General features: G+C 41.8%; 1 protein-coding gene across 1 annotated transcript; it reads left to right on the top strand.

Annotated features, from left to right (window-relative positions):
• The first annotated feature begins 1479 nt into the window (after nt 1–1479).
• LOC142379177 (reticulon-3-B-like) lies at nt 1480–16587 on the top strand. Its single transcript, XM_075464308.1, has 8 exons — nt 1480–1564; nt 4725–4875; nt 4947–5003; nt 7141–7279; nt 15358–15427; nt 15610–15656; nt 15804–15862; nt 16539–16587. The coding sequence occupies exons 1-8, from the start codon at nt 1480–1482 to the stop codon at nt 16585–16587; spliced, it is 657 nt and encodes a 218-aa protein (XP_075320423.1).
• Nucleotides 16588–17248: the final 661 nt, after the last annotated feature.

The raw sequence follows: 17248 nt of genomic DNA on the forward strand, positions 1-17248 counted from the left end.
TTTATGATGACGGCGTCTGATTCTGTATGATGACAGCGTCTGATTCTTTATGATGACGGCGTCTGATTCTGTATGATGACAGCGTCTGATTCTGTATGATGACGGCGTCTGATTCTGTATGATGACAGCGTCTGATTCTTTATGATGACGGCGTCTGATTCTGTATGATGACAGCGTCTGATTCTGTATGATGACGGCGTCTGATTCTGTATGATGACAGCGTCTGATTCTTTATGATGACAGCGTCTGATTCTTTATGATGACGGCGTCTGATTCTGTATGATGACAGCGTCTGATTCTTTATGATGACAGCGTCTGATTCTTTATGATGACGGCGTCTGATTCTGTATGATGACAGCGTCTGATTCTGTATGATGACAGCGTCTGATTCTGTATGATGACGGCGTCTGATTCTGTATGATGACAGCGTCTGATTCTGTATGATGACAGCGTCTGATTCTGTATGATGACGGCGTCTGATTCTTTATGATGACGGCGTCTGATTCTGTATGATGACAGCGTCTGATTCTGTATGATGACAGCGTCTGATTCTTTATGATGACAGCGTCTGATTCTGTATGATGACAGCGTCTGATTCTTTATGATGACGGCGTCTGATTCTGTATGATGACGGCGTCTGATTCTTTATGATGACGGCGTCTGATTCTTTATGATGACGGCGTCTGATTCTTTATGATGACAGCGTCTGATTCTGTATGATGACAGCGTCTGATTCTGTATGATGACAGCGTCTGATTCTGTATGATGACAGCGTCTGATTCTTTATGATGACGGCGTCTGATTCTGTATGATGACGGCGTCTGATTCTGTATGATGACAGCGTCTGATTCTTTATGATGACGGCGTCTGATTCTTTATGATGACGGCGTCTGATTCTTTATGATGACGGCGTCTGATTCTTTATGATGACGGCGTCTGATTCTTTATGATGACGGCGTCTGATTCTTTATGATGACGGCGTCTGATTCCTTACTGGAAACCCCTCACAAACACCTAGGAACACTGAAATACTCATTCTGGAGCGAACCAGGAGACCAGAACACGTTTACAGCCGGTTTGTGTGTCACATGATTTGGGAAATATGTAATGTGGTAAATTATATGTGGCCTGGCAGGACCAGTGGTTTCACACAAAGTGGTTTGAGGCTAATATTTTCACAGATAAAGTTTATAAAAGCAGCCATGTAGGGTTTCTACATGTTGATTTTTTTAAAACTCGTTGTAGAAGACTTCCTGAATCTCGTGACTTTGAACAATGGCCTCATGAACTACGTATGCCCACAAAACCGGCCGCATTCCAGGAGTAAATCCTGTTGCCACGGTAACGGTAATGTGTCCGTCAGGGGAACAAACCAAACCACACTACATGTGGGGGGGTTAGCTTGGTGTTCACGCCCCCTGTAACATCACGCCGCCCCAGCAGCTTCAGGTCTCAGACCGGAGTTTGAACCAGGAGAAGATGGCCGACTCCACCAGCAGCAGCACCGACTCTTCATCCTCCAACAACTCCTCCTCCTCCTCGCTCAGAGAGCTGACCCACGCAGGTAAGCTCACCTGCTGGGTGACATCAGTCACTTCCTGTCTCCTGATCTGTTCGTCACTCAGACGCTTTTTGGTTGCTGTGGAACCGGGCTGTTCCACCAGTTACAACCAACCAGTTTAGTTTGACCATCGGAAGCAGTTTAACCAGTTTACTTTGACAAGTTGAAGCCTTTTAACCAGTTTAACCTGTTCTGTTTGACCAGTTAAAGCAGTTTAACCTGTTTACTTTGACAAGTTGAAGCCTTTTAACCAGTTTAACCAGTTCTGTTTGACCAATTAAAGCAGTTTAACCTGTTCTGTTTGACCAATTAAAGCAGTTTAACCTGTTTACTTTGACAAGTTGAAGCCTTTTAACTAGTTTAACCAGTTCTGTTTGACCAATTAAAGCAGTTTAACCTGTTCTGTTTGACCAATTAAAGCAGTTTACCTGTTTACTTTGACAAGTTTAAGCCGTTTAACCTGTTTACTTTGACAAGTTAAAGCAGTTTAACCAGTTTAGTTTGACCGTCTGAAGCAGTTTAACCAGTTACATTTTAACCAGTTTGGTTTAACCAATTAACTTTGATAATTCTAAGTATTTCAACCAGCTTGGTTTAACCATTTAGGATAGTTTAATCAGTTTGCTTTGACGAGTTAAACTAGTTAAAGCAGACAATTCCATTTTTTTAATCAGTTAAAACAGCTTAACCAGTTTAGTTTTACCGTCTGAAGCCGTCTAACCAGTTTAACCTGCTCTGTTTGACCAATTAAAGCAGTTTAACCAGTTTACTTAGACAAGTTGAAGCCTTTTAACCAGTTTAACCTGTATGACCAGTTAAAGCAGTTTGGTTTAACCAATTAAAACACTTTAACCAGTTTACTTTGACAATTTCAAGTATTTCAACCAGCTTGGTTTAACCATTTAGGATAATTTAATCAGTTTGTTTTGACTAGTTAAACTAGTTAAAGCAAACAATTCCATTTTTTAAATCAGTTAAAACAGCTTAACCAGTTTAGTGTGACTAGTTAAAGCAATTTAAGCCATTTAGTTTGTCTAGTTTAAGTATTTTCACTAGTTTGGTTAAACTAGTTAAAGCAGATAAATCAATTTTTTTTATCAGTTAAAACAGCTTAACCAGTTTGCTGTGACTGTCTGTCAATTAAAGTGATGACCAGTTTAGTTTAACCAGTTTGGTTTGACCAGTTCAAACAGTTTAACCGGTGAAAGCATTTTAACCAGTTTAGTTTCACCAGTTAAAGCAATTTAATTAGTTTGGTTAGAGTAGTTTATCTAGTTTAGTTCACCCAGTTACAACACTAACCGGTTTAGTTTAACCGATTAAAACAATTTAATCAGTTTAGTATAACCACAGTTTAACAAATTTGGTTTAATCAGTTAAAGCAGTTTAACCAGTTTGGTTTGACCAGTTAAAGCAGTTTAATCAGTTTGGTTTGACCAGTTAAAGCAGTTTAATCAGTTTGGTTTGACCAGTTAAAGCAGTTTAATCAGTTTGGTATGACTAGTTAAAGCAGTTTAATCAGTTTGGTTTAATCAGTTAAAGCAGTTTAACCAGTTTGGTTTGACCAGTTAAAGCAGTTTAATCAGTTTGGTTTGACCAGTTAAAGCAGTTTAATCAGTTTGGTATGACTAGTTACAGCAGTTAAACCAGTTTTGTTTGACAGTTTGACCAGTTAAAGCATGTTAACCAGTTTGGTTTGACCAGTTAAAAACGTTAAACCAGTTTTGCTAGACAGTCATGAATCAGTCATTCAGGTCGGGGCTCTGATCAAACCAATTGATCAGTTTTCAGAGTTTAACCGAAGCTCTGACGTTCACTTTGAAGCAGCTTTAAAACTTTGATCAATAACGATGATTGTGTTTAACGAACTGATAACTGGTTCTGCTGCGGCAGGAGGTCCAGATTCTGTTAGTGAACAGAACCGGGCCTCTGAGGAATGCTGCACCGCCTCCATAATAGGGTCCACATGATGCCTTAAAGCAGGATTAGTTTCTGTGAGAACAGTCGTTTCTGTTCTCTGGTCAACAAGCAAAGGTCTGAATAAAGAACAGTTTGTGGTGTTTAGAATGTGATGTTTTCTCTGCTCAAACCACCTTTACTGATCATCATTTTAACCCTTTAACTCATTAACATTTTAACCCTTTGTGTGGTCTTAACATTCTGTTTACTGGGTCAGAAATGAGCCGCCCTACCAAAGGCCCAAAATAAAGCAACTTGATTTAATTTTAAATCCAAAATCTATTTAGTATGTTATTTATCTATTCAACTCAACTCAATACATTTTTATCATGTATTTGTTGTTACACAATACAAAAAGACAATCACCAGTTTTCAGGATTACACTTTTTTTTTTTTTAACCACAAACCAACTGTCAGTTGGATCAACAGTTTTCTTGTTTTCTCAGTTTTCTTTTACATAATAAAGGTTTATTATTATTGCTATTATATAAATGTGAAGTAATAATAATAATAATAATAAATTTTATTTATAACGCACTTTACATTTACAATAAAATCTCAAAGTGCTACAGTGGGATAAAAGACAAATATTAGGTTCAAAAGCAGGGACAGTAAAATGCAAATAAAATACACAAATAAAAGTAGTGAGTCCTTTAAATGCAAAAACGAAATAAATACAGGATAGAGCATTTAAAGGGAGATCATTAAAAACATTGGGTAAAAAGAAAGGTTTTCAGGCCAAGTAATTACTTCTGAATTAATTATATTGAAAGGGAAAAAAACAGTGAACTTTTTTCTGCTGTTTAAATGTTTTTATAATTCACGGGTCAAAAATGACCCATAAAACAATCTTTGTGCCCTAGTGGTGTACAGCCCACATGGAAACATAAACAAAAACAAAGTGTGACTTTTTCTAATGATGGGGTCCCTTTAGGAAAAGTCAGAACATTTCAAGTTGGAAAAAGATAGTTTAAGGTATTTTTTCTACAGCTAAACATGGTGGTGACTCACTTTTGACCCACAATACAGATTACAATTAATCGAATTCCAATTGGCTTGAATTGGACTTTAATATCTAAGTGCCTTGAGATGACATTTGTTGTATTTGGCGCTATATAAATAAAAATGAATTGAATTGAATTGAATTAAAGGGAAAAAGTTTCTCCTCAAAGTGTGAGTAAATTCCAGCTGAAACTGTGTGTAGCCTTGCAGCTCGTTCACTGGAAAGAACCGAAGAAGTCAGCGGGAGCGTTCGGCCTGTCGCTGCTGGTCCTGGTCTCCGTGGCAACACTATCGGTCATCAGCGTGGTGTCGTACCTGCTGCTGGCCTGCCTCTGTGTCACCATCACCTTCAGGTGGGTGGGCTCTGACATCACGGGGTAAATCATCCGAGAGTGGGGCAATAATGTCTGCTTCCTGTGTGCAGGGTTTATAAATCTGTGATCCAGGCCATCCAGAAGTCAGATGAGGGTCATCCTTTCAGGTGACACACACAAACACTAACGACTTTTTCAATAAAGAAATAAAACACACTAAACTTGGACACAAATTCAATAATCAAAATCATAACTGAAGCCTATAATGCAAAGAAATTCAGAATAATCTCTACAATTTATGGGCCATAATGGAGGCAAGGGGGAATACAACGACGTGTGAAACTGAAGTGGCAGACAGAGCTGGGTGGGAACATATCTGATGATGGATGGTCACATATTTGGAAAACACAGCAGTCAACAACATCATCACGTGTTTGGAGACTACATTGCTGGAAAAATTTAATTAGATTTTTTATAACACCCAAAATTAGGAATCAACATATTTCATTACCACAGCCATGTTGGAGAAGCTGTGGGGATGTAAATGTGAACCACTCACATGTGTTCTGGCTCTGTCCTAAAATCACAAAATTCTGGGAAGATGTTCATTTGGTTATGTGCAGAATTTTGGGTTATGTTGTATCCAAGTCTTGTACATTATTATATCTGGGTGTCATTACGGAAAATGTTGTGTTGAAAGATGATAACATACATATTGAAAATGATGTTAGTAGCCTGTAAAAAGGCATCCATCGATCCATCCATCCATCATCTTCCGCTGCTCCGGGGATCGGGTCGCGGGGGGAGCAGCTTGAGCAAAGAGACCCAGGCGTCCCTGTCCCCGGCCACTTCCTCCAGCTCTTCTGGGGGGACCCCGAGGCGTTCCCAGGCCAGCCGAGAAACATAGTCTCTCCAACGTGTCCTGGGTCCCCCCCGGGGCCTCCTCCCAGTGGGACGGGCCCGGAACACCTCACCGGGGAGGCGTCCAGGAGGCATCCTAACCAGATGCCCCAGGAGGCATCCTAACCAGGTGCCCCAGGAGGCATCCTAACCAGATACCCCAGGAGGCATCCTAACCAGATGCCCCAGGAGGCATCCTAACCAGGTGCCCCAGGAGGCGTCCTAACCAGATGCCCCAGGAGGCATCCTAACCAGATGCCCCAGGAGGCATCCTAACCAGATACCCCAGGAGGCATCCTAACCAGATGCCCCAGGAGGCATCCTAACCAGGTGCCCCAGGAGGCGTCCTAACCAGATGCCCCAGGAGGCGTCCTAACCAGATGCCCCAGGAGGCGTCCTAACCAGATGCCCCAGGAGGCATCCTAACCAGGTGCCCCAGGAGGCATCCTAACCAGATGCCCCAGGAGGCGTCCTAACCAGGTGCCCCAGGAGGCATCCTAACCAGATGCCCCAGGAGGCGTCCTAACCAGATGCCCCAGGAGGCATCCTAACCAGGTGCCCCAGGAGGCATCCTAACCAGGTGCCCCAGGAGGCATCCTAACCAGGTGCCCCAGGAGGCATCCTAACCAGATGCCCCAGGAGGCATCCTAACCAGATGCCCCAGGAGGCGTCCTAACCAGATGCCCCAGGAGGCGTCCTAACCAGATGCCCCAGGAGGCGTCCTAACCAGATGCCCCAGGAGGCGTCCTAACCAGATGCCCCAGGAGGCATCCTAACCAGGTGCCCCAGGAGGCGTCCTAACCAGGTGCCCCAGGAGGCACCCTAACCAGATGCCCCAGGAGGCATCCTAACCAGATGCCCCAGGAGGCATCCTAACCAGATGCCCGGGCCACCTCATCTGACTCCTCTGGATGCGGAGGAGCAGCGGTTCTACTCCGAGCCCCTCCCGGATGACCGAGCTTCTCACCCTATCTCTAAGGGAGAGCCCAGACACCCTGCGGAGGAAACTCATTTCGGCCGCTTGTATTCGCGATCTGTAAAAAGACAATTACAAGAAAATGGTACAAGACAGACCCACCATCCCAGGAAGATTGGTTGAAAGTTATGGACGAAATACATATTATGGAACATCTGACTTATGAAATAAGGACTCAAGAAGATCAATACTGCCGGAAGTGGGAGAAATGGACTGAATACATAAAAACGACAGGACAAGGACAATCACATTGACATCGAAAATTGATCAAACTGTAGAAACATGGTGATTCAACATGTTTTTTTTCACTTTTCTGTTTTTCATTTGTTCTAAAGAAAAACAATAAAAACAAAGTATTAAAAAAAAGAAACAAAAACACACAAAAATAAACCGGAAACATCACTTTGACATTGTGTCTACTTCGTCAGGTCTGTACTGGAGAGGGATATCGCCATCTCCTCAGAGTCCATCCAGCAGCTGGCCAACCAGTGTCTGATCCACCTGAACTGGTTCACCAGTAAGACCAGGAGGCTGCTGCTGGTGGAAGACCTGGTCGACTCTCTGAAGGTTGGTGCATAATACATTTCTCATAAAGTTTGTTGTCATGTTCCAGGTGTTTGTCGTCATGTTTCAGCTGTTTGTCGTCATGTTTCAGCTGTTTGTCGTCATGTTTCAGCTGTTTGTCGTCATGTTTCAGCTGTTTGTCAACATGTTTCAGCTGTTTGTCAACATGTTTCAGCTGTTTGTCGTCATGTTTCAGCTGTTTGTCAACATGTTTCAGCTGTTTGTCGTCATGTTTCAGCTGTTTGTCGTCATGTTTCAGCTGTTTGTCGTCATGTTTCAGCTGTTTGTCGTCATGTTCCAGCTGTTTGTCGTCATGTTTCAGCTGTTTGTCGTCATGTTTCAGCTGTTTGTCAACATGTTTCAGCTTTTCATCGTCATGTTTCAGCTGTTTGTCATCATGTTTCAGCTGTTCGTCATCATGTTTCAGCTGTTTGTCGTCATGTTTCAGCTTTTTATCGTCATGTTTAAGCTGTTTGTCGTCATGTTTCAGCTGTTTGTCGTCATGTTTCAGCTGTTTGTCGTCATGTTTCAGCTGTTTGTCGTCATGTTTCAGCTTTTTGTCGTCATGTTTCAGCTGTTTGTCGTCATGTTTCAGCTGTTTGTCGTCATGTTTCAGCTTTTTGTCGTCATGTTTCAGCTGTTTGTCGTCATGTTTCAGCTGTTTGTCGTCATGTTTCAGCTTTTTGTCGTCATGTTTCAGCTGTTTGTCGTCATGTTTCAGCTGTTTGTCGTCATGTTTCAGCTGTTTGTCAACATGTTTCAGCTGTTTGTCCTCATGTTCCAGCTGTTTGTCCTCATGTTTCAGCTGTTTGTCGTCATGTTTCAGCTTTTTGTCGTCATGTTTCAGCTGTTTGTCGTGATGTTTCAGCTTTTTGTCAACATGTTTCAGCTGTTTGTCGTCATGTTCCAGCTGTTTGTCCTCATGTTTCAGCTGTTTGTCGTCATGTTTCAGCTGTTTGTCGTCATGTTTCAGCTGTTTGTCAACATGTTTCAGCTGTTTGTCGTCATGTTTCAGCTGTTTGTCGTCATGTTTCAGCTGTTTGTCGTCATGTTCCAGCTGTTTGTCGTCATGTTTCAGCTGTTTGTCGTCATGTTCCAGCTGTTTGTCGTCATGTTTCAGCTGTTTGTCGTCATGTTCCAGCTGTTTGTCGTCATGTTTCAGCTGTTTGTCGTCATGTTTCAGCTGTTTGTCGTCATGTTTCAGCTGTTTGTCAACATGTTTCAGCTGTTTGTCGTCATGTTCCAGCTTTTTGTCGTCATGTTTCCGCTGTTTGTCGTCATGTTCCAGCTGTTTGTCGTCACGTTCCAGCTGTTTGTCATCATGTTTCAGCTGTTTGTCATCATGTTTCAGCTGTTTATGGTCATGTTTCATCTTTATTATGTGTTACAGCTGTTTGTCATCATGTTCCAGCTGTTTATGGGTTGTTTCAGCTGTGTGTCATCATGTTTCAGCTGTTTGTCCTCATGTTTCAGCTGTTTGTCATCATGTTCCAGCTGTTTGTCCTCATGTTTCAGCTGTTTGTCAACATGTTTCAGCTTTTTATTGTCATGTTTCAGCTGTTTGTCGTCATGTTTCAGCTGTTTGTCGTCATGTTTCAGCTGTTTGTCGTCATGTTTAAGCTGTTTGTCAACATGTTTCAGCTGTTTGTCGTCATTTTCCAGCTGTTTGTCGTCATGTTTCAGCTGTTTGTCGTCATGTTTCAGCTGTTTGTCGTCATGTTCCAGCTGTTTGTCGTCATGTTTCAGCTTTTTGTCGTCATGTTTCAGCTGTTTGTCGTCATGTTTCAGCTGTTTGTCAACATGTTTCAGCTGTTTGTCGTCATGTTTCAGCTGTTTGTCGTCATGTTTCAGCTGTTTGTTGTCATGTTCCAGCTGTTTGTCGTCATGTTTCAGCTGTTTGTCGTCATGTTTCAGCTGTTTGTCGTCATGTTCCAGCTGCTTGTCGTCATGTTTCAGCTTTTTGTCGTCATGTTCCAGCTGTTTGTCATCATGTTTCAGCTGTTTGTCATCATGTTTCAGCTGTTTATGATCATGTTTCATCTTTATTATGTGTTACAGCTGTTTGTCATCATGTTCCAGCTGTTTATGGGTTGTTTCAGCTGTGTGTCATCATGTTTCAGCTGTTTGTCCTCATGTTTCAGCTGTTTGTCATCATGTTCCAGCTGTTTGTCCTCATGTTTCAGCTGTTTGTCAACATGTTTCAGCTTTTTGTCGTCATGTTTCAGCTGTTTGTCGTCATGTTTCAGCTGTTTGTCCTCATGTTTCAGCTGTTTGTCGACATGTTTCAGCTGTTTGTCGTCATGTTCCAGCTGTTTGTCGTCATGTTTCAGCTGTTTGTCGTCATGTTTCAGCTGTTTTTCGTCATGTTTCAGCTGTTTGTCGTCATGTTCCAGCTGTTTGTCGTCATGTTTCAGCTGTTTGTCGTCATGTTTCAGCTGTTTTTTCGTCATGTTCCAGCTGTTTGTCGTCATGTTTCAGCTGTTTGTCGTCATGTTTCAGCTGTTTGTCGTCATGTTCCAGCTGTTTGTCGTCATGTTTCAGCTGTTTGTCGTCATGTTTCAGCTGTTTGTCGTCATGTTTCAGCTGTTTGTCATGTTCCAGCTGTTTGTTGTCATGTTTCAGCTGTTTGTCCTCATGTTTCAGCTGTTTGTCATCATGTTCCAGCTGTTTGTCCTCATGTTTCAGCTGTTTGTCAACATGTTTCAGCTTTTTGTCGTCATGTTTCAGCTGTTTGTCGTCATGTTTCAGCTGTTTGTCCTCATGTTTCAGCTGTTTGTCGACATGTTTCAGCTGTTTGTCGTCATGTTCCAGCTGTTTGTCGTCATGTTTCAGCTGTTTGTCGTCATGTTTCAGCTGTTTTTCGTCATGTTTCAGCTGTTTGTCGTCATGTTCCAGCTGTTTGTCGTCATGTTTCAGCTGTTTGTCGTCATGTTTCAGCTGTTTTTTCGTCATGTTCCAGCTGTTTGTCGTCATGTTTCAGCTGTTTGTCGTCATGTTTCAGCTGTTTGTCGTCATGTTCCAGCTGTTTGTCGTCATGTTTCAGCTGTTTGTCGTCATGTTTCAGCTGTTTGTCGTCATGTTTCAGCTGTTTGTCATGTTCCAGCTGTTTGTTGTCATGTTTCAGCTGTTTGTCGTCATGTTTCAGCTGTTTGTCGTCATGTTTCAGCTGTTTGTCATCATGTTTCAGCTGTTTGTCCTCATGTTTCAGCTGTTTGTCAACATGTTTCAGCTGTTTGTCGTCATGTTTCAGCTTTTTGTCGTCATGTTTCAGCTGTTTGTCAACATGTTTCAGCTGTTTGTCGTCATGTTTCAGCTGTTTGTCATCATGTTTCAGCGGTTTGTCATCATGTTTCAGCTGTTTGTCATCATGTTTCAGCTGTTTATGGTCATGTTTCATCTTTATTATGTGTTACAACTGTTTGTCATCATGTTCCAGCTGTTTATGGGTTGTTTCAGCTGTGTCATCATGTTTCAGCAGTTTAAGGTCATGTTTCATCTGTATTATGTGTTACAGCTGTTTGTCATCATGTTTTATCTGTGTTATGTGTTACAGCTGTTTGTCATCATGTTTCAGCTGTTTAAGGTCATGTTTCATCTGTAGTATGTGTTACAGCTGTTTGTTATCATGTTTCATCTGTGTTATTTGTTACAGCTGTTTGTCGTCATGTTTCAGCTGTGTTATGTGTTTCAGCTGTTTGTCATGTTTCAGCTGTTTATGGTCATGTTTCAGCCGTTTATGGTCATGTTTCAGCCGTTTATGGTCATGTTTCAGCTGTTTATGGTCATGTTTCAGCTGTTTGTCGTCATGTTTCAGCTGTTTGTCGTCATGTTTCAGCTGTTTGTCATGTTCCAGCTGTTTGTTGTCATGTTTCAGCTGTTTGTCGTCATGTTTCAGCTGTTTGTCGTCATGTTTCAGCTGTTTGTCATCATGTTCCAGCTGTTTGTCCTCATGTTTCAGCTGTTTGTCAACATGTTTCAGCTTTTTATCGTCATGTTTCAGCTGTTTGTCGTCATGTTTCAGCTGTTTGTCGTCATGTTTCAGCTGTTTGTCGTCATGTTTCAGCTGTTTTTGTCGTCATGTTTCAGCTGTTTGTCGTCATGTTTCAGCTGTTTGTCATGTTCCAGCTGTTTGTCGTCATGTTTCAGCTGTTTGTCGTCATGTTTCAGCTGTTTGTCGTCATGTTTCAGCTGTTTGTCAACATGTTTCAGGTGTTTGTCGTCATGTTTCAGCTGTTTGTCATCATGTTTCAGCGGTTTGTCGTCATGTTTCAGCTGTTTGTCAACATGTTTCAGCTGTTTGTCGTCATGTTTCAGCTGTTTGTCGTCATGTTTCAGCTGTTTGTCATCATGTTCCAGCTGTTTGTCGTCATGTTTCAGCTGTTTGTCATCATGTTTCAGCTGTTTGTCATCATGTTTCATTGTTTGTCATCATGTTTCAGCTGTTTGTCGTCATGTTTCAGCTGTTTGTCGTCATGTTCCAGCTGTTTGTCATCATGTTTCAGCTGTTTGTCATCATGTTTCAGCTGTTTATGGTCATGTTTCATCTTTATTATGTGTTACAACTGTTTGTCATCATGTTCCAGCTGTTTATGGGTTGTTTCAGCTGTGTGTCATCATGTTTCAGCTGTTTGTCCTCATGTTTCAGCTGTTTGTCATCATGTTCCAGCTGTTTGTCCTCATGTTTCAGCTGTTTGTCAACATGTTTCAGCTTTTTGTCGTCATGTTTCAGCTGTTTGTCGTCATGTTTCAGCTGTTTGTCCTCATGTTTCAGCTGTTTGTCGACATGTTTCAGCTGTTTGTCGTCATGTTCCAGCTGTTTGTCGTCATGTTTCAGCTGTTTGTCGTCATGTTTCAGCTGTTTTTCGTCATGTTTCAGCTGTTTGTCGTCATGTTCCAGCTGTTTGTCGTCATGTTTCAGCTGTTTGTCGTCATGTTTCAGCTGTTTTTTCGTCATGTTCCAGCTGTTTGTCGTCATGTTTCAGCTGTTTGTCGTCATGTTTCAGCTGTTTGTCGTCATGTTCCAGCTGTTTGTCATCATGTTTCAGCTGTTTGTCATCATGTTTCAGCAGTTTAAGGTCATGTTTCATCTGTATTATGTGTTACAGCTGTTTGTCATCATGTTTCAGCTGTTTGTCATCATGTTTCAGCTGTTTATGATCATGTTTCATCTTTATTATGTGTTACAGCTGTTTGTCATCATGTTCCAGCTGTTTATGGGTTGTTTCAGCTGTGTGTCATCATGTTTCAGCTGTTTGTCCTCATGTTTCAGCTGTTTGTCATCATGTTCCAGCTGTTTGTCCTCATGTTTCAGCTGTTTGTCAACATGTTTCAGCTTTTTGTCGTCATGTTTCAGCTGTTTGTCGTCATGTTTCAGCTGTTTGTCCTCATGTTTCAGCTGTTTGTCGACATGTTTCAGCTGTTTGTCGTCATGTTCCAGCTGTTTGTCGTCATGTTTCAGCTGTTTGTCGTCATGTTTCAGCTGTTTTTCGTCATGTTTCAGCTGTTTGTCGTCATGTTCCAGCTGTTTGTCGTCATGTTTCAGCTGTTTGTCGTCATGTTTCAGCTGTTTTTTCGTCATGTTCCAGCTGTTTGTCGTCATGTTTCAGCTGTTTGTCGTCATGTTTCAGCTGTTTGTCGTCATGTTCCAGCTGTTTGTCGTCATGTTTCAGCTGTTTGTCGTCATGTTTCAGCTGTTTGTCGTCATGTTTCAGCTGTTTGTCATGTTCCAGCTGTTTGTTGTCATGTTTCAGCTGTTTGTCGTCATGTTTCAGCTGTTTGTCGTCATGTTTCAGCTGTTTGTCATCATGTTCCAGCTGTTTGTCCTCATGTTTCAGCTGTTTGTCAACATGTTTCAGCTTTTTATCGTCATGTTTCAGCTGTTTGTCGTCATGTTTCAGCTGTTTGTCGTCATGTTTCAGCTGTTTGTCGTCATGTTTCAGCTGTTTGTCAACATGTTTCAGGTGTTTGTCGTCATGTTTCAGCTGTTTGTCATCATGTTTCAGCGGTTTGTCGTCATGTTTCAGCTGTTTGTCAACATGTTTCAGCTTTTTGTCGTCATGTTTCAGCTGTCTGTCGTCATGTTTCAGCTGTTTGTCATCATGTTCCAGCTGTTTGTCGTCATGTTTCAGCTGTTTGTCATCATGTTTCAGCTGTTTGTCATCATGTTTCATTGTTTGTCATCATGTTTCAGCTGTTTGTCGTCATGTTTGAGCTGTTTGTCGTCATGTTCCAGCTGTTTGTCATCATGTTTCAGCTGTTTGTCATCATGTTTCAGCTGTTTATGGTCATGTTTCATCTTTATTATGTGTTACAACTGTTTGTCATCATGTTCCAGCTGTTTATGGGTTGTTTCAGCTGTGTCATCATGTTTCAGCAGTTTAAGGTCATGTTTCATCTGTATTATGTGTTACAGCTGTTTGTCATCATGTTTTATCTGTGTTATGTGTTACAGCTGTTTGTCATCATGTTTCAGCTGTTTAAGGTCATGTTTCATCTGTAGTATGTGTTACAGCTGTTTGTTATCATGTTTCATCTGTGTTATTTGTTACAGCTGTTTGTCGTCATGTTTCAGCTGTGTTATGTGTTTCAGCTGTTTATTGTCATGTTTCAGCTGTTTATGGTCATGTTTCAGCCGTTTATGGTCATGTTTCAGCTGTTTATGGTCATGTTTCAGCTGTTTGTCGTCATGTTTCAGCTGTTTGTCGTCATGTTTCAGCTGTTTGTCATGTTCCAGCTGTTTGTTGTCATGTTTCAGCTGTTTGTCGTCATGTTTCAGCTGTTTGTCGTCATGTTCCAGCTGTTTGTCCTCATGTTTCAGCTGTTTGTCAACATGTTTCAGCTTTTTATCGTCATGTTTCAGCTGTTTGTCGTCATGTTTCAGCTGTTTGTCGTCATGTTTCAGCTGTTTTTGTCGTCATGTTTCAGCTGTTTGTCGTCATGTTTCAGCTGTTTGTCATGTTCCAGCTGTTTGTCGTCATGTTTCAGCTGTTTGTCGTCATGTTTCAGCTGTTTGTCGTCATGTTTCAGCTGTTTGTCGTCATGTTTCAGCTGTTTGTCAACATGTTTCAGGTGTTTGTCGTCATGTTTCAGCTGTTTGTCATCATGTTTCAGCGGTTTGTCGTCATGTTTCAGCTGTTTGTCAACATGTTTCAGCTGTTTGTCGTCATGTTTCAGCTGTTTGTCGTCATGTTTCAGCTGTTTGTCATCATGTTCCAGCTGTTTGTCGTCATGTTTCAGCTGTTTGTCATCATGTTTCAGCTGTTTGTCATCATGTTTCATTGTTTGTCATCATGTTTCAGCTGTTTGTCGTCATGTTTCAGCTGTTTGTCGTCATGTTCCAGCTGTTTGTCATCATGTTTCAGCTGTTTGTCATCATGTTTCAGCTGTTTATGGTCATGTTTCATCTTTATTATGTGTTACAACTGTTTGTCATCATGTTCCAGCTGTTTATGGGTTGTTTCAGCTGTGTCATCATGTTTCAGCAGTTTAAGGTCATGTTTCATCTGTATTATGTGTTACAGCTGTTTGTCATCATGTTTTATCTGTGTTATGTGTTACAGCTGTTTGTCATCATGTTTCAGCTGTTTAAGGTCATGTTTCATCTGTAGTATGTGTTACAGCTGTTTGTTATCATGTTTCATCTGTGTTATTTGTTACAGCTGTTTGTCGTCATGTTTCAGCTGTGTTATGTGTTTCAGCTGTTTATTGTCATGTTTCAGCTGTTTATGGTCATGTTTCAGCCGTTTATGGTCATGTTTCAGCCGTTTATGGTCATGTTTCAGCTGTTTATGGTCATGTTTCAGCTGTGTTATGTGTTTCAGTTGTTTATGGTCATGTTTTTTCTGTGTTATGTGTTTCAGCTGTTTATTGTCATGTTTCAGCTGTTTATTGTCATGTTTCAGCCGTTTATGGTCATGTTTCAGCCGTTTATGGTCATGTTTCAGCTGTTTATGGTCATGTTTCAGCTGTGTTATGTGTTTCAGTTGTTTATGGTCATGTTTTTTCTGTGTTATGTGTTTCAGCTGTTTATTGTCATGTTTCAGCTGTTTGTTGTCATGTTTCAGCTCTGTTTTGTGTTACAGCTGGCTGCAGTCATGTGGTTGATGACATATATCGGTGCTGTATTTAACGGAATCACCATTTTGATCCTCGGTGAGTGTTTACCTTATTTATACTTAATGTTTAAGTGTCTAACTTGTAAACATAATTTACTCTCTCCAAAGCTGATTAAACCTGTCAGCAACAGGTTATTATCTTCATGATTCATGTTTATCCAACATGTCTATTTAGATATTTTTAACCAGCTGACTGTGACCGCCTGTTTGTGTTTCCAGCTGACGTCATCTTCTTCACCACGCCGCTGATCTACCAGAGGAAAAAGGTTTGATCCATTTTATCCATCTCATGTTGGTCACAGTAACATCTGGAACATCTGGTCTTTATTGATCACAGTGCATCATGATGTAATAGATCATCTCATGTTGGTTACAGTAACATCTGGAACATCTGGATGTGTTTTTGTTCTCAGGCGCAGATCGATCGCTTTGTTGAGTCGGTTTGGTCCAGGCTGGAGGAATCTGTGCAGAAGTGAGTTGCTCTGATGTTGTTTTGTTCACACTGAACCACATAAATGTTACTGATGCTCAGTTATTGATTACCGATTGATTGATCCCCTGTGCTCTGTTGGACCTCCTGACCCGTCTGTTCGGATCAGTTCCTCCTCGTTGTTTTAGTCTCTCTAATACAGCTGTGATCAACATCTGTTTGCATCAGAGTGGGTTAAACACACAGCTGGACTCACCTGGGAAGGTGTTTGACTCACCTGGGCAGGTGTTTGACTCACCTGTGCAGGTGTTTTACTCAGCTGGGAAGGTGTTTTACTCACCTGGGCAGGTGTTTAACTCACCTGGGCAGGTGTTTTACTCACCTGGGCAGGTGTTTAACTCACCTGGGCAGGTGTTTGACTCACCTGGGCAGGTGTTTGACTCACCTGTGCAGGTGTTTTACTCAGCTGGGAAGGTGTTTTACTCACCTGGGCAGGTATTTAACTCACCTGGGCAAGTGTTTAACTCACCTGGGCAGGTGTTTTACTCACCTGGGCAGGTGTTTAACTCACCTGGGCAAGTGTTTAACTCACCTGGGCAGGTGTTTTACTCACCTGGGCAGGTGTTTAACTCACCTGGGCAGGTGTTTTACTCACCTGGGCAGGTGTTTTACTCACCTGGGCAGGTGTTCACCTGACGGCTGCTCTCTGTGTTTCCAGGTTACAGGACAGGTTACCTGGAGCTGTGAAGAGGACCAAGCCTGAGTGACCACCTGTGGCTCCGCCCCTTCACTGAGGGGTCCAGTTGTCAGTGATCACCTATTTATCTGATTCTGACCAATAAAATCATGTTGAACGACAGGCGGCTCCGTGTCTCATTGTGTTGAACAGTCAGAACAGATGTCAGAAAAACCACTGCCATGATTTAAACCGCCTCCACAATAAAAGCCTGTGATGTTTATCCCGCCTCCACAATAAAAGCCTGTGAAGTTTAACCCGCCTCCACAATAAAAGCCTGTGATGTTTATCCCGCCTCCACAATAAAAGCCTGTGAAGTTTAACCCGCCTCCACAATAAAAGCCTGTGATGTTTAACCCGACTCCACAATAAAAGCCTGTGATGTTTAGCCCGCCTCCACAATAAAAGCCTGTGAAGTTTAACCCGCCTCCACAATAAAAGCCTGTGATGTTTATCCCGCCTCCACAATAAAAGCCTGTGAAGTTTAACCCGCCTCCACAATAAAAGCCTGTGATGTTTAACCCGACTCCACAATAAAAGCCTGTGATGTTTAACCCGCCTCCACAATAAAAGGCTGTGATGTTTAACCCCCTCCACAATAAAAGCCTGTGATGTTTAACCCGACTCCACAATAAAAGCCTGTGATGTTTAACCCAACTCTACAATAAAAGCCTGTGATGTTTAAACCCCCT

Source organism: Odontesthes bonariensis, chromosome 4, assembly GCF_027942865.1.
Source record: "Odontesthes bonariensis isolate fOdoBon6 chromosome 4, fOdoBon6.hap1, whole genome shotgun sequence".
In the NCBI taxonomy this organism is placed as follows: Eukaryota; Metazoa; Chordata; class Actinopteri; order Atheriniformes; family Atherinopsidae; genus Odontesthes; species Odontesthes bonariensis.

What these genes read in the sequence shown, in the direction of transcription:
- LOC142379177 (XM_075464308.1), top strand. Translation starts at nt 1,480, where the DNA reads ATGGCCGACTCCACCAGCAGCAGCACCGACTCTTCATCCTCCAACAAC. An exon ending in ACCTGGTCGACTCTCTGAAG is followed by an intron (nt 7,280 to 15,357) that starts GTTGGTGCATAA and finishes TTTGTGTTACAG; the next exon opens with CTGGCTGCAGTCATGTGGTT. An exon ending in AATCACCATTTTGATCCTCG is followed by an intron (nt 15,428 to 15,609) that starts GTGAGTGTTTAC and finishes TTGTGTTTCCAG; the next exon opens with CTGACGTCATCTTCTTCACC.